The 16,132-nt window shown below is 50.5% G+C and overlaps 1 protein-coding gene across 3 annotated transcripts in view; it reads left to right on the forward strand.

Moving 5' to 3' along the window:
• The first annotated feature begins 9,669 nt into the window (after positions 1 to 9,669).
• Positions 9,670 to 16,132, forward strand: part of CAPZB (capping actin protein of muscle Z-line subunit beta) — a 129,754-nt gene continuing 123,291 nt past the window's right edge. For 2 of the 3 annotated variants that reach the window (XM_036115549.2, XM_036115550.2), the window contains exon 1: positions 10,970 to 11,074. In XM_036115549.2, coding sequence (XP_035971442.1) covers positions 10,985 to 11,074 — 90 coding nt within the window. In that variant the 5' untranslated portion in view covers positions 10,970 to 10,984. Of the gene's footprint in view, positions 9,795 to 10,969; positions 11,075 to 16,132 lie in introns of those variants that run through there. The other variant, XM_036115551.2, reaches the window with a different exon arrangement.

Below are 16,132 nucleotides of genomic sequence, written 5' to 3' on the forward strand. Positions count from 1 at the left end.
ACCTGCTGGGCCAGATACTTGCCGTCACTTCTCCGCCTTTGACCTTTTTGGCCAGAATCTGGAGTCTTTCTGACTATAGTGGCATGAATTGCCTTAGATAAATAGGTCACCAGGTCTAGCCTGGCCCTAGGAGTCAACAATCTCAGTAAACGTCCTCTTATGCTATGCACTCCATTGAGTCCCCTGAACAAAAAAGAAAGCTAATATTTGTGTTTATGTATTTAGGAGGATTGCAGCTTGTGTTAGTGAAGAGAATGTCATTTTCTTTCAAAAAGATTTAAAGTCCTATATGAGGTTAAACAATGCTTTTACGTGGCTCTGAAATCCTTTTCTTAAATGGTATCTTTGGAAAAGCAGGATTGTTTTATTTTAATCAGGTCTGATTTATTGGGTCTTTTGTAGCTAGTGCACTTTGTTTCCTAAGACACTTTTGCCTACCAAATGTCGTGAAGAGTCTCTCTCATGCTTTCTTCTAGAAGTTTGATACTTTTAGCTTGTTTTTAAGATTTTATTTATTATTTATTTATTTATTTATTTAAAGATTTAATTTATTTATTTAACAGAGAGAGAGAGCACAAGTAGGCAGAGCGGCAGGCAGAGGGAGAGGGAGAAGCAGGCTCCCCGCTGAGCAGGGAGCCCGAAGTGGGGCTTGATCCCAGGACCCTGGGTGACCTGAGCCGAAGGCAGACGCTTAATCGACTGAGCCACCAGGCGCCCCTAAGATTTTATTTTTAAGTAATCTCTACACCCAATATGGGTATCAAACCCACAACCCCGAGATCAAGAGTTGCACACTCCTCCAATGGAGCCAGCCAGGCGCCCCAGGTCTATGGTGCATTTTGAGTCTATGTTTATGTATGGTGTGAGGAATGGGTCAAGGTTCATTGTTTTCTGGGCGCCTGGGTGGCTCAGTTGGTTAAGCATCCGACTCTTGGTTTCGGCTCAGGTCGTGATCTCAGGGTTGTGAAATGGAGCCCCATGTGGGGCTCCAGGCTTAGTGGGGAGTCTGCTTGAGATTCTCTTTCTCCCTCTCCTTCTGCCCCTCCCCCTGCTTGCATGCATGCGCACGCTCTCTCTTTCTCTCTCTCTCAAATAAATAAATCTTTAAAAAAATGAAAAAGATTCATTGTTTTCTACATGGATCTTCATTTGATCTGGCATTGTTTGTTGAAAACACTGTTCCTTGCCACTTGAATTACACTGGCATTTTCGTCAAAAATTATTTGAATGTATATGTGTGGGGTCTAATTTTGGATTATTCTGTGTCATGGATCTGTGTGTCTATCCTGCCAACGACACACTGTTTTGATTTCTGCAGCTTTATAGTAGGGCTTGAAATCAGGTAGTGTACATCCTCTAACTTTTATTTTTCTTCCTCAAGATTCTAAGATCTTTGCATTTCTATATACCATTTAAAAAAAATCTGGTTGATTTCTTTTTTCTTTTTTAAAAAAGATTTATTTATTTTAGAGAGAGCAAGAGAGCAAGCACGAGTTGGGGGAGGGGCAGAGGGAGAGGGAGAGGGCGAGAGAGAGAATCCTCAAGCAGATTCCCCACTGAGCACAGAGCAGGGCTTGATTCTGGGACCCCAAGATCATGACCTGAGCCAAAATCAAGATTCAGATGCTTAACCGACTGAGCCACGTAGGTGCCCCTCCAATACATTTTAAAACTGGCTTGTCAATTTTTAGAAAAAAAAACTGCTGGGATTTTTAATTGGATTGCACTGAATCTATAGATCATCAGAATGAACATCTTAACAATACTGAGTCTTCCAATCCATGAATAGGGTACGTCTATTTATTTAGCAACTTAATTTCTCTCAGCAATGTTTTCTAGTTTTCAGGGTACGCAGGACTTGTGCATCTTTCATTAAATGGATCCCTAAGTATTTTTTGTGTTTTGATGTTATAGTAAATTTTTTTTTAAGATTTATTTATTTATTTGAGAGAGAGAGTGAGAGAGAGCGAGCACCAGGGGAGGGATAGAGGGAGAAGAGAATCTTAAGCTAAGCAGACTCTGCACTGAACATGGAGCCCGACATGGGGCTTGATCTCATGACCCTGAGATCACAACCTGAGCTGAAACCAAGAGTCAGTTGCTCAACCAACTGCACCACCCAGACGCCGCAGTAAATGGTTTGTTTGTTTGCTTGTTTGTTTATTTATTTAATAATTTCTATGCCCCATGTGGGGGTCAAACTCACAACCTTGAAATCAAGAGTTACATGCTCAACTGACTGAGCCAGTCAGGCGCCCTGGTAAATGGTATTTTTAATTGTTGCTCTGATTCATTTTTCCAACATTTCACTAGACTGGTCCCTCAGTCCTGCCACTCTACCAGCTCCTGCGTCATTTCTGCATCTGGTTTAGTTTTATTTGCAACACTGCAGTGTCTGATTGGAATGAGGGATGAGCACTTTGGAGGAGTTGAGGTTTGCATCCTGGATGGCTGTGCTTGGAGGTTCTCTGGCTCACCATCTGACAGGCTTCATTCACAGAGTACCATGTCTGGTACTATGCTAATTGTTAGTGAGAGGACTCACAGCCCCTGCCTCAAGGAACCCAGAAAGTAGTAGGGGCAAACTGCAAGTATAAAGGTGTTCAAAGTACAAGGTTTCCAGATGAACAGAGAGCAGGAGGTCCCAAACTCAGCTTTTGAGGGGATTGTCAGGGAAAACTACATGGAGGAAGGGTCAGCCTTAGATACATTTTAGAGGCCCATCCCAAGCCTGGTGGGCGGCTGGCTGGCCAGCTTAAGAAACTAAACATGAATTCTCCCAAATATGCATATAAAAACTCCAACAGCTGGCCCACATGTGAGAGGCCTTTCTGTAACTCTGAGCAAGACCCCACAGATGGTCAGAATACAAATAGTTCTGGTCCAGCAGAAGGCAGCTGTGAGTTCTCCCAGGTACCTACTAGAAAAGCCAAAACAAAAGCCCTAAGATGATGGTGTCTAAGCTCAGACTAAGATATCCTCTTGGCACTGACTTTGGGGATGTATTAAAAAGAAATGGATTGCTAGTGGCCTGTTTACCTTCCCACTTCTTGCTACATGTTCCTTCACGATGCTAAGCGGTGAAAAAAGTTGATCTAAGCTGTTTAACCAAGACTGCCTCCTCTATAAATCACACAGTGTTCTGTCTTCAAAGGAAATCAGGATTTTGTTTTGCCTGTACCCAGTCCTGCTTAGGGTTGCAATGACTAGAAATTTCTGAGACCCAAAAGGAGCCTGTCTCATTGTCTTGCATGAGCTTACCCAGAATGCATGGCTGTATGACCATCTTTTGGTTGCTTTTTTTTTTTTTTCTATTCTCCAGCATCCCTTTCTCTTTCTTCTTGTAACAGTACCCAGATTTCCCCCCATCGTCAGGGATAGTTCCCTCCCCCCATGATCTGGTCCCCATCCCTGCCAGCTTCAGGGGTGGGCTCATGACTGAGGCCAAGAGCATGGTTGAGACTGCTGAAGGAGAGGGCACAAAATAAGAGGAGAGAGCCCATGATTGATCCTCAAGGGACCCTGTCATTTAGTGGTTGTGTAGAGGACAATGAGTCTGCAAAGAACACAGAGAAGGAACAGTCATAGAGGTAGGATTAAGACTAGGAGAGTCACGCAATGTCATGGAAGCCAATGGAAGAAGGTACTTCAAGGAGAAAGAAGTGACCAATAGTGTCAAATGATCCTGGGGAGTCAGAGGGAGTGAGGGTTGATCAAAACCCATGTGGTTTTGACATGGAGGTATGGGTGACCTTGGGGTCATTTCGGTGGAGGAGTGATGGAATAGAATGGGAGTTAGGAAGTGGGGAGAGGAAATCCTGACAACTGTGTAGCTGTGGGAGGCAGGAGATGGGCAGTAGGCTAGAGGGGGTGTGGCATTCATGTAGGCTTCTTTTCTTTTTGTTCCCTTAAACATAAGATGGGAGACACTTAGGTATGCTTAGAAACACAGCAATCCCCTAGTTGAGAGGAAGTAGTTGAATAATCTGGGAAGAGACATCATGATTGAAGTGTAAGGTTCCTGCGAACAATAGAATCCCCAAGAGGGAATATTGTCTACAGCATTTCCCAAACTTACTTGATGGACCAACTCCCTTCATGCAGAGTTTATTTTGATTATTGTTCTGCAGACAGCACTGAGGCCCACCTTAGGATAAGGGCCCATCCCCAAACTGATGAGTATGGCCAAGGCCATACTTTGGCTTCAGCCAGTCAGGATCCTCCCCTCTTGAGCTGGGGATGGACTCAACTCTACCCAAACTAAAGGTCTGAGAATGAGAAAGGGTTGAGTTGTAGAAAAGAGAGAGTATGCGTAAGTGGGAGATACCCCAGAAGTGACCTCTAAGCCAGCTGAATGATGGGGAAGATGGAATCACCAGGTGGAGTTCCTTCCTTCTGATACTCTTGGTAACAAGATCCTTGAATCCCACTGAAACTGTAGTATATGGAGTTAGAATATTCAAGGAATGTGGTTTACACCCCTTGTCTATAGAATTCAGTGTGGCGAGGGGTTAAAAGCTGACTAATTCTAGGGTTCTCTTGTGTCTCCAAAGACACGGTAAAACATCTAAAACCCTGTTAGTAATCCAAGAAGATCCCCAACTCAGGAAGCAGGCCCAGGCTTGTTAAATCAGAGGTGATTTAGTTGCTGAGTGAACCCCAGTCCCCTGGGATAGTGTGCCTTTATGAACCCCATATTTCCAGCGGTGGGGACTTAATTGAAGAAGGGAAGAGAGAAGCCATGTTGGGCAAGCTTCTGGGTAATGCCTGCTTCAGTGTGTCCTGTACTTGCTGATGAGCATCACAAAAGATTCGGTGTACAGTGGAATGTGGTTTCTCTGAGGTCCTCAGGATTGCTTCTTCTTTCCCTAGGTGAGGGTACAATTTGGCTCAGGGCTTCCCTCCCACCCTGCCTCAATTCAGCAAACACTTATGGACACCTACTATGTGTAAGTTGCCTTGCTGTGTGCTGGAATGTAGTAGCATCATCTTCTGGCACTGACAAAGCACTCTCCTACATGCGACCTCAATTTAGTGATTCTCAGAATAGACTCTGAGTCAGAAAGACCAGAGTGAGGACAGATTTATCCATGCATTGTCTGTGTGACCTTAGGCAAGTCATTTCTGAGCCTCCGCTTCCTTTTCTTTCTTTTTTTTTTTAAAGATTTTATTTATTTATTTGAGAGAGAGAGAATGAGAGACAGAGAGCACGAGAGGGAAGAGGGTCAGAGGGAGAAGCAGACGCCCCGCTGAGCAGGGAGCCCGATGCGGGACTCGATCCCGGGACTCCAGGATCATGACCTGAGCCGAAGGCAGTTGCTTAACCAACTGAGCCACCCAGGCGCCCCTCCGCTTCCTTTTCTATGAAAGAGTAGTAATAGAAGCTCCTAGGTCAAAGGATTGTTGGGAGGAATCAGTGAGGCAATACATGGAAAGAGCTTAGCACATAGTAAGCACTCATTTAAAAGTAACCATATTTTGTTGGTCGTTCTTGGTCCACGTATTCACACAATAATCCATCCTATGATGTCGATATGATCTCATTTCTTAGACCTCCACTGAGCACCTTCTATGTTCCAGGTGCTGAAGACCCACAGTAACCAAGAGAGCATTTAGATACAGAGAAGGAGGTGTCAAAGGAACCTCAGAGGAAGTGAGAGCACCAAGAGAGGTGCGTCAAGGAGAGTGGCCGATGCAGCTAATACCAAGGGGTCAGCTGAGAGCTGAGGCCCCATAGTGACCACTGGCTTCTGCAACATGGGGTTTCCAGGTCGGCGGGTGGACCCAGACTGATTTGAGAAATTGGAGCTGATGTGAGAACAGCAACTACAGAGAACTCTCACAACGTTTTGATGTGAAGGGGAGCAAACAGATGGGGAGGTGGCTGTAGGGAGACGTGGGATCAAGGAGATTTTTGTTGTTGAAACTTTTTTTTTTTTTTAGGATACAAGATATTGGAGCGTGTTATGTTAAGCAGGTGGGAATGATCCAGTACAGAGGGAGACACTGATGTTTAAGGAAGGAGGAATCCAGGGTGCAAGTGGAGGCGTCAGCTCTGAGAGGTGCACAAACCATTCAAAAGCCGGAAGGCAGAGAACGTGAGTAAGGTGCAGAGCAGGCGGTAGAGCAGAGGGTTCTGATGGATTCTGTCACGTCTGTGAAGTATGAGGCAAGCACACCTGCTTCGAGTGAAGCATGAGAAGGGGACAGGAGTGGAAGACTGAAAGATCACCCTTGCAGGGTAGCAAGGGGAACTGAATATAGTGCGGAAGTAGAGGAGGATTGCTAGCCAGGGCTCATTTGAAGTCTGTGAACATCAAATTAAGTGACACCGGTCACCTTCCATTTCCCAGCGATGTTCAGATGTTCCGATGCAGGCAGAGTGTAGGGGACTAGTGGGGCTTAACTAGGTTTGCACAAGTTAGAGGAAAAGAGAGGGGCAAAGGGTTAGTGGTTTTTGCAAGGAAGCGAGTGTAGTGATCATTACTAAGCTGGGTAAGGAGGGAAGTGAGCATGAGAGGATAAATACAAGGATCCAGCAGGGTCAAAGATTTGCAGGGCTTGACGAGGTTGAAGAAATGCTTGCACGTGGTACTATAGTAATGAGGTTAAAGTCAGACTTGAGATATTTGAGATGGTGTTTTCTGAGACAGTGCAATTTTGGGTTAGAGCAAATCCAGGGTAAGACCGTGGGAGTGAATACCCAGGGTGGAAGGAAGGAAAAACTCATTGGTAGGGAAGAAATCAGTGGGGAGTCAATACTATTTCTGATGGATTATGCGTATGGATGCTGAAGTCATAAAAAAAGGTACTGGGGGGAGGAGGTTAGTTCATGAGAGCAAAAAGGAGGGGTGGCAGGTGGAAAATACTATAGCATGAACTTCAAGGGGGGTTGGGTTTTTGAAAGAGGAGGGGAGGAGAAACAGTACTAAAAATATTTATGGTGCTTGTCTGTCTATCCACAGCCCCTGGTAGGCGGCCATGTTTAATGCCCACGGTCCCCATGTGCATGGCAATGGTTGACTGGTCACGGGTGGAGTCCAACCTGTGGGGACCCAATCTATGGACCAGCTGGGGACCTGTCCAATGAGCTGTCATCATTAAAACAGGAGATGGGGCCATTGGATTCTGTTGGGATTTGAACTATGAAACACAAAAATAATTTGCCAGTTAAAAGAGCAAGCTGATGCAGAGAAAGAGGGACAGAGACCACCAGGATGGACCCCAAGCAGGCTGAAATGTTGAGGGAATAGTGCTATAAGCAAGCTGAGGATGCAGGACCGCAAAGAAGGAACATAGCAGATGCATCCAAAGAAGCAGAAATGGGGCTGCATGAGAGAGATGGTGTAGCCTGCCCCCCGGCCCTCTTCTATAATATAACTTAACTTTCAGAGCAGGGGCAGGGACTCCGTGCAGGGAAACAATGGGATCAGACCTAGGGTTATGAAAGGGGGCTTTGGCTGGCTTTGAACTCATTAGTTAAGTGATCTCGAGCAACTGACTTAAGTTCCCTCATCTGTGAAATGGGACTAATAGCATTGACCCTACAAGGTTACAATGAGGATTAGATGAGAATATACAGGTAATGCATTTTGAACGGCAAGGTTCCCTGTCATCTTATTTTCTACAAATAAACAGTTCAGGGTTGGTTATTTCTTTCCCAAAACTTTCCCTCATGCCCTGATCCCCTGCCTTCAAGGAGGGATACCATCTTCTCTTGGTCCTCTTCCTACCTCCCAGGTCACACCTTCTCCGTCTCCTTGCTGGCTCCTCTTTACCACCTTTACCTCTTCTCTCTAAATTCATCTCCTAAGTCAACTCACCTAGATATCTTGCGCCCTTAAGTACCTTAAAATATCATTTATTAGCTGACAGTTCTCGTAGCAACTCCAACCTCTTCCCCAGCTATAGACTTCCATGTCCGATTACTTACTAGACATTTCCATTCGATCCTCCAATAGGCATCTCAGAGAACTTGCCCCAAACTGACTCTTATCCTCCCCCACCAAAACAAAACCAAACCAGACCCTGCTTCTCCTACAGTCTTCCATAGACCAATAAATGGCAAATCCTTTCGGTGTTGATCAAGCTAAACATCTTAGCATCATGCCTGACTCCTTCCTTCCTTCTCGCACCCACCACCAAGCCATCAGCCAATATCCAGAATGGGATCTTCCCTTGCCCCCTCTGTGGCTATTACCCATGAACACACCAGGGACTGTCCCCATTGGGTCTGTGCCCTTGCTGGTTCTTGTCCTTCCTCTGATCAAATGTTACTTTCTAAATTAGCCCTCCCTGGGGCCCCACTTCCCTAATCTGCCTGCCAATTCCCTCACTGTCAGTTTCCTCCACATCTCTAATCACCACCTTACACTATGTTTACTTCGTAGCTGATGGTCTCCCCTCCAACAGTTCAAGCTCTGCAAAAGCATGCACTGGGACTGTCAAATTCACTGCTCTATCCTTAGAGCCCAGAAGAGTGCTCAGGACACAGCAGGTGCTCAATAAATGGTTACCAAGTGCAAGAATTCCTAAGTGCCACTCTCTTCTCTGAATTCCCATAACACAAGCCTTAAGCACTTACTTGTATCGATTTTTATGCCCCTGGCAGCTTTTATTTGACTGAGGATGGGGGCCTAGGACACGGGTGTGTGGCCATAATCCCGCCATTTGTGCAACCCTTTACAGTTTACAATCCCCTCACAGGTGACCTGATTTGATTCTCACAAAAGTGAGCAAGCCAGGCAGGGCAGGTATTACCAGCAAGGCTAGAATCCCAGTTCTCCTGCCTTCTAGACCAAGCTCAACGGCTATTTGTTGAATGGAGAGAGTGAGAGAGGAAAAAGGAAAAGAAAAAAAAAAAAGATTGAGTCACTCTGTGGAGTGAGGCAGCCCCACTGGGCAAATGGGCTGGTTCTCTGCAGCACATCTCGCAAACGCCTAGCATTTATTGATCGAGTTTTCTAATCTCTACCTGTGTGGGCCACAGAGCTATCCTGCAGCAGGTAGCTCTGGGGGCATCTTCCCGTCTTGTGCACCTCTGCTTTCTTTCGGTGCCTCCAACAAGGCCTGGTATATAGTGGCTGCTCAGTGAGTGGTGTGGCCCGAGACGCCTTTTTTAGAGATCGGGCTCAGGTGCGGCGACTTGCTCCCGGTCCTCCACGTAGCAAGCGGCAGCGCCGGGACCCCACCTCGGGTTCGCGCTGCCGCTCTCTCCGGGATGCGCCGGCCCAGCAGCAGCACCAGTTCCGGGTCCGCGCGGGAGAGCGCGCGTGCACCGGGCGGGGAGGGCAGGGCCTGACCCCTCCCAGCCCCAGCGCCTTCCGCGTCCGCGCCGGGGAGGTCCGCGCGCACGGTCCCGCAGCCGCCCACGCCTCTGCAGCCCTAGGGCCGGAGGTGGGGCGTGGGTGCGGACGGAAGCCCCCCCCCCCCGCCCTGTCTTCGCGTCCCGCGCCGGCCCGCCCACCCCTCCGGCCGCTGCGCCCCGCCTCGCCCCCCTAGCAGGCCCCGCCCCACACTTTCCCCCTTCGGCGCTCCTCCCCCCGCGCGGCGCTCCATACTTGGCGATCGCCGCGGCCCTGCACGCTCATTGGCCGAGAGCCGGGTGCGTGGGGGCGGGCCCAGGCCCGGCCGGGGCGGGGAAAGAAGGTGGCGGCGGCCCGGCGCGGGGGGAGGGGGGCGCTGACCCGGATGTTCACTCCTGGGCACCCGGGGAAGTGGAAGCGCCGGGCCCTGCTGCGGGGGGGAGAGCCACAGACGCCGGGACCGGGACCGCCGCCGCCGCCGCCACCATGGTAAAGGCCCGACGTCACTCTCTCCCAGGCCCGGGGGCCCCGCCGGAGCTCGCGTCTCCCCTGTCCCCGCTTTCCCCCACCCTTAGCCCCGGGCCCGAGCAGGGTGGGTCCCCCGGGTGGGGGAGGGGCGGGGTCCCGGACCCAGGTGGACACCATCGCTGCCGGCTCAGGAGGGGGCTGCCGGCACGGGCAGCTGGGCTGGGCAGCGACCCTGCCTCCCTCTCCCAGCCCCCGCCCTTGGCTCAAGCTGGAGTCCCACTCTCCGCCTGTCGGTCAGGGTAGTCTCCCCCATAGCCCAGGCTAGACCCCCCTGGACCTGTGGTCCATGCCAGGCACCCCCTCCGTTGACCCAGGGGGGGGTCCCCCTTCCTCCTGCCCACGGCCCGGGCTAGGTCCCCTTTCCCCGTCCCCACGGCCGGGGTAGGCCGTCGTTTCTCCCTCCCGTGGCCCAGGCTGGGCTCCCCTCCCTGCGGTTCGGTTTAGGCCTCTGTCCCTCTCCGTTTCTTCACCATGGTTTCAGTCTGGACACCAGTCAGCCCCTACTCCAGTGGCCTCAGTCTAGATTTGTTTCCCCGCTCTTCCGTGGCTTCAGCTTGAATCTTCTCTTCCCTCCTTGGCCTTGGTCTGGACCTCCCCTTCTCCGCCCGCGGCCCTGGCCTGGACGTTAACCCCCGCTATCCCCTTCCTCAGACTTTTCACCGCTCTTAGCGTAGCCTGCGTCAGCCCCCCTCGGTCCCGGGCTCTACCCTCCTTCCAGGGCCCTGCGCCCTGCCCTGCCCCCGACCCGGGTGGTCCCTCCCCTCTACCCGGGGAGGACCTTTGCCGCCTCTGGGAAGCGAGGGGAGCGCTCCTGCCCGGGGGAGGAGGAGGGTGGTCCCGGAGCTGTGCCTTCGCAGGTGGAGGGTTGCCTCCTCCTGGGGAGGCCGCCTGGAGCGAGCGAGGGAAGGGCGGGCACCTGTGTGCCCGGAAGGCAGGAAGGCAGCGCGGCGCTCTGCAGGCCCTTTTCGCGGCCGCTGCCTCCTTGCCGAGGGTGCGGTGCCTGCGGGGCGTCGTGCCGGGGCCTGAGTGGGAGCCGAGAGATGAGGGTAGGGGGAGCCGACAGGACAGGAATGAACGCACAATCGCCCTTGTGAGGCTGCAGCCCTTGGGGGGGCCGCTGGGCCGCGAGGCCAACATACGGCCTGGACACGATGCACCCCAGCAGGCGCAGCCTCCCTTTCCCCCTGAACTGTCAGCTCGTGAGGGTTGGAACTGCTGATTATGGAGGTGCCTCGGATCAGGTGAGCCAGATTCCGAGAAGGAGAGAGAGCAGGAGAGCGAGCGAGCCAGCTAGTTCCGCTCGTAGTGTTTTGATAACGACGGCCTGTGCTCTGGGTTCTCTGCATGGCTTGAGGTTTCACCTAGGCCTCCACAAGTTCACTTACCTCCACTTTGCAGCCTTCTGCAGGGCAGGCTCACCACCCAGATTGGCAGGGCCAGAGGGCTTCTGCCTTAACATGGTCAAGGAACCTTTGGAGATGGGCTAACTGAGCTCAGGCCATCCACCTGCTCCTTCTGCCCAGTGCTGGCAGGTGCTTGCATGTGAACTTTGGGCCCCGAAGTGTTTTGAGGATCTCAGTTTCTTGTTTAATGAAGTGTTGTGGCTGCTGAACCAGGATGACTAATTAAGAGTGGCTAAGTTTTTTCTTGCTGCCTTCCTGTATATTGATTTAAAATGTGGCTTATGCCATTTTTTGATGCTATTGGACTTCTTCAATGTTTGTGTTGTCCGGAGGTGGCCCCACCCCAGGTCTGGGTGGGGAAGTACTCCAGGACAGTTTTGGGTGAGGACTGTGAAAGTGGAGTGAGGTTTTATAAATTTGATCTTAGGGCAAAAGCAGGGGAATGTGGGTCCGGTGGCCAGGTGGGCTGCTTAGGGCAGCATATCTGGCAGGGAGGGGCATCTTGGCTTAGCTCTGATTCTCCAAAGGTAATGGGAAATGCCCGTCATGACCCAGGAGGAGGACAGTGACATACTATGCTTCTCAGAAGTCCTGTATTTGGGTTTTATTTGGACAGTCTGAAAACTGTGGAAGGGATGGAGGAAAAGGTCTAACATTTCTTGAGGACTGCTGGGTGCCTGGCACCATGCTGAGCAGTCCACCTGTATGAGCTCCTTTAACCCGCATAGAACCCTTGGAGGTAGTTGCTGTCCTCCTTTTACAGGTGAAGCTGCTGCTTAGGACGTGGGGTAACTTAAGGTGTTGCTCGGTCGGTGAAAGCACGTCTGGCAGGCTCTAACCTCCATCCTCCCCACTGTCCCAGGCTGCTTCTATGGTGGAAGATAGAAAGGACACTGTTTAGAAAACAGAATAATGGGGTACTCAGAGATGGCAAGGGAGAAGCCGTGTTCACTGACTATTGGTTGTGTTCTGGGTCCTTTATGTAAGAGACCTCGCCTAGCAGTGCAATAGTCAGATGGTGGTAGAGGCATATCTGGCTCCGGGCCAGGGCATGAGCTCGTTGAGGGCAGGGGGTTTTCTCTTGGGTTTTCCATGGCTGCACCCCTGGGGCCTAGAACATCACCTGACACTGAAGGAAATGGCTTGGAGTGCTCTTTTTTGGGGTGCGTCTATATGTCCATGAACTCGGCCACTTGTATTTTCATACTCGTTCTCTCAGTAACTTGTTCTTAGTATCCCCTAGGCTTACAAGTAATTTCTGACTGCTTATTGTCAGATTGATCCCTTACATGGATACTCTAATAATCCAGACTAGACAGTTGCGCTAGGACACGAGTGGTGGTGTGGGGTTGTACAATAGGTAAATGAGTTAAGGCCACTGTGGTTTTTATTTTCAGTAGGTTTGATGGTAGAGAAAACAGCTAGCTCTCCATTATCCATGGAGGGAAATAGCAGTTTGAGAATCTAAAATGCGTTGGACTTTGGAGTAAATTCCATGATTTTTGTTGGCTTCAGTTAAGTGCACAGGCAAATGAAAGTTATTTGCCTGCATTCCCTTAGTAGGTAACAATCTTACGGCTGTAAACTCTTTACAGTTTCAGAACACTTTTCCTTACACAGCTGTAGCTTCTAACTTGGGAATGAGTGTTCTTTTTTTTTTTTAAGATTTTATTTATTTGAGAGAGAGAGAATGAGAGAGAGAGCACAAGAGGGGGGAGGGTCAGAGGGAGAAGCAGACTCCCTGCTAAGCAGGGAGCCCGATGTGGGACTCTGTCCTGGGAATCCAGGATCATGACCTGAGCCGAAGGCAGTCGCTTAACCAACTGAGCCACCCAGGCGCCCAGTGAGTGATCTAACTTAAGAGTTCTGAGTCCAGTGCCAGTTGGTGGAGCTGTAGCGGTGAAAGGACAGGCGGACCCCTCAGGAGTTGTGCTCCAGCTCACAGATGGTTTTGCCTGACAGGAGTTGATAGGAAAAGCCTGTCATATTGTTGCAAGGTGAAACAATATAGTTGACACTAATGTATCTTGACTGGGCTCCTGGAGTGGATGAGAGACCGTTCAGCGCAGACTCCACACTATATACAGACCTGTTCATTTAAACCCAACTAGCCTTTTCGGTGGAATGCTTGAAAAAGGTAGCCAACAATCGATAGCTTGAGATTGAGATGATAAATCATAGTTTGAAAGCAGATATTCCTATTTATAACTCGCAAGTCCAATGCTGCTTTTATATTCCATGGGTGAGAGAAGAGGACCCGTGACTGACAGCCCAGGGAGATGGGAGCCAGGCAGGTACATAGACCCCCGAGACTCCTGCTTCCCAGGCTGGGGAATGCTGGCCAATAGGCAAATACAGAGGCGCCTTAGCGGGGGTACCGGAAGCTACAGGATAAGGTTAATTTTGTGTCCATTAAGTGTCTTGTCTGCACAGCTTTGTGTTGACACAGTGATGAGCAAGACAAGGGTCCATCCCTCACAGCTTACATTGTTGCAGGGGGAATGTCACTCTTACCTAAAATTTAAGGGGGAAGAGCCTTATTGATGGGAGGGCAAGCCATTTGCATGAGACATGGCAGGAGATTTAAGAGAAAGTGGGGGCTTGTGCCAGGTTTCACCCCCAGACCTTTGGGAGTGTGTCTGTTCTTCCCGCTGCCGTAACTGTGGAAGCGAATTGCACCGCACACCGCCTGTTTGTTCCTCTGTGCACCAGCAGCCCTCCTACCCGGCGCCGTGGGAGTCCGGCCCTTCTGACCTGCGTAGCTGCCATTGATGGAGGATCTACTGTGATCCAGAAACGTGGCTTAGATGATACCTCCTCCCCCATTTTACTTACACGGAACCTGAAGCTTGAGAGGTTGAGTGACCCATGTGAGTGGCGTGCCTGGGACTCAAAGCTAGGTCCCTCTGACTCCTGTGCTGGACACTCATTCTGTGTCTCAGAAGCTGTGAGCAGAAGGGCCCGTAGCACAGGATCTGGGCCCGTTGCTCTTTGCAGCAGATCCCAGCAGTGAGAGTCGGGTGTGGAAGGCCAGAGGATGCAGCTGCGAGGTCACCCACATTAGGACCAGCTAGAGCGATGCCATTTCTAACCCTAAGCTTTTAGAGAGTTGTGTTTCCGCGTAAGGAGGTGGAGATGTACATTTTTAGGGCACCAGCCATGTGCGTGAACTCTGCTCTGCTGGGAGAATCCGTGCCTCAGCCCCACCAGGACGGCTCAGCCTTCGGAGGGAGGCAGCACAATATAAGCAGTTAGGACGTAGAGCCAGACTGCCTTAGGATAATAACAGGACCTCCTCATGAGGCTTGTTTTGAGGATTAAATGAGACCGTACGCGTGAAGTCCTTCCAACAGCATCTGGCATGTAATTATATACATACTCATCATTATTATCCTCATCACCACATTACAGACGAGGTTCAAAGGGTATGTGGTGAGTCCCTCTGTTAGCTGTTAAGTGGAGGAACTAGGTTTTCTGACTCCAGATACAGACCCCTTTCCTCTACTCCTGCCTGCCTGCGGGAGTTTGCTTGGCCTTGGGCTGTGCCGTGAACGAAGAGCTTCCCTAATAGAGCCCGAGGCTCTACTTCACCCCAAATAAAGGCTCCCTGTGCACGGGACACCGCGTGTTGTCACGGCCTGATGCTGTATATCTCCGGTTTGGATGCCCTGTCTGTGCCTGGTGGAGCCCCTTGTGAACTGAGTCCTTGCGTTCTTCCCAGGCTGGAAGAAGAGGGTCAGGACTGGGGACAGAGCATGTGAGCTCCGTGACAGCAGGGCCCTTGTCTGTTTGGTTCCCGCTAACCACCCCACACCTTGCACTGGTCGCCTGAGAGTGAATGCGTGGTGAGAGCTGAGAGTGGTTGTCCTTTGTTTGCTGCCTGCGCCTTGGAACATGGGCTTTGGAGTTGGGCGCGTGTGGGTTGGAGTCCTGCATCTGCCACTCAGCTTGTGATCTGAAGTGGGGGTTCTCATCTCCGTCGATCTCAGTTTCTTGATCTGTAGCATGAGGATAACGTTTTATAGGGATACCGGGAGAAAGATGGGGAAAATTGTAAGCACTTAGTCCAGTGCTTGGCACACAGTAGGTGGCAGCTATGATTATTATGTCTTATTCTGCGTACTGGAGAGTAAGGGACACAAATAGCCATAATCCCTGTCCTCTAATCCAGAAAGGGACACAGGATGCATCCAAAAAGTTGAGTGCAGCAGGAAGGACAGAGTATAGAAAAGGCTTAATTAGCATGGGGAACTTGTCTGCTTGGCCTGCATTCCACTTCCTCCAGGAAGCCCTGCAGACCACTTCAGCCCACAGGCAGCTTGGGTGGGGGCTGGGTGTGAAGCCCAGCGAGACCTTGCCCAGGCAGAAGGACAGGGTGGGGTGCAGTCAGGGAGAGGCCATTCTAGGCACTGCCTGGAACAAAAGCAAAGTTCAGGGGTACAATCAGCCCTGAGTTTGGAGATCAGCCACAGAGTAGACAGAGTGAGTGGGGGTGCCTCAGTCCCGGGAGTCAGTTGGGGAGCGCCAGAGTTGCTAAGCTAAGGAGTTTGCATTTGATCTGGGACAGTGTGGAGCCAGTTAAATATTTGACAGGGCAGGTAGAAATTTGAGGAGGCTGGCAGAGTTGTGGTATTTTAGGAAGCGTCATCTGGCTGTGGTGTGCACAAAGGCCCCGAGAGGTGAGAGATGGGAGGGAGGCATCCGCCAGCACCAGTCTATGGGGTTATGGGGGTCCCAGCCCCTGTGAGGCCATGGGTATAAAAAGGAACACATGGTTGAAAAAGATAAAGATAGGAAAGCAGAGTGAGATGCCATGATTTACCGTCTTTTACCGCCTCTGGAGCTGCGGGGGACGCTTCTGCCCCCAGAGCTCCCTGGTTAGGCATTCTGATAGGA

Source organism: Halichoerus grypus, chromosome 5 (genome assembly GCF_964656455.1).
Source record: "Halichoerus grypus chromosome 5, mHalGry1.hap1.1, whole genome shotgun sequence".
Lineage (NCBI taxonomy): Eukaryota > Metazoa > Chordata > Mammalia > Carnivora > Phocidae > Halichoerus > Halichoerus grypus.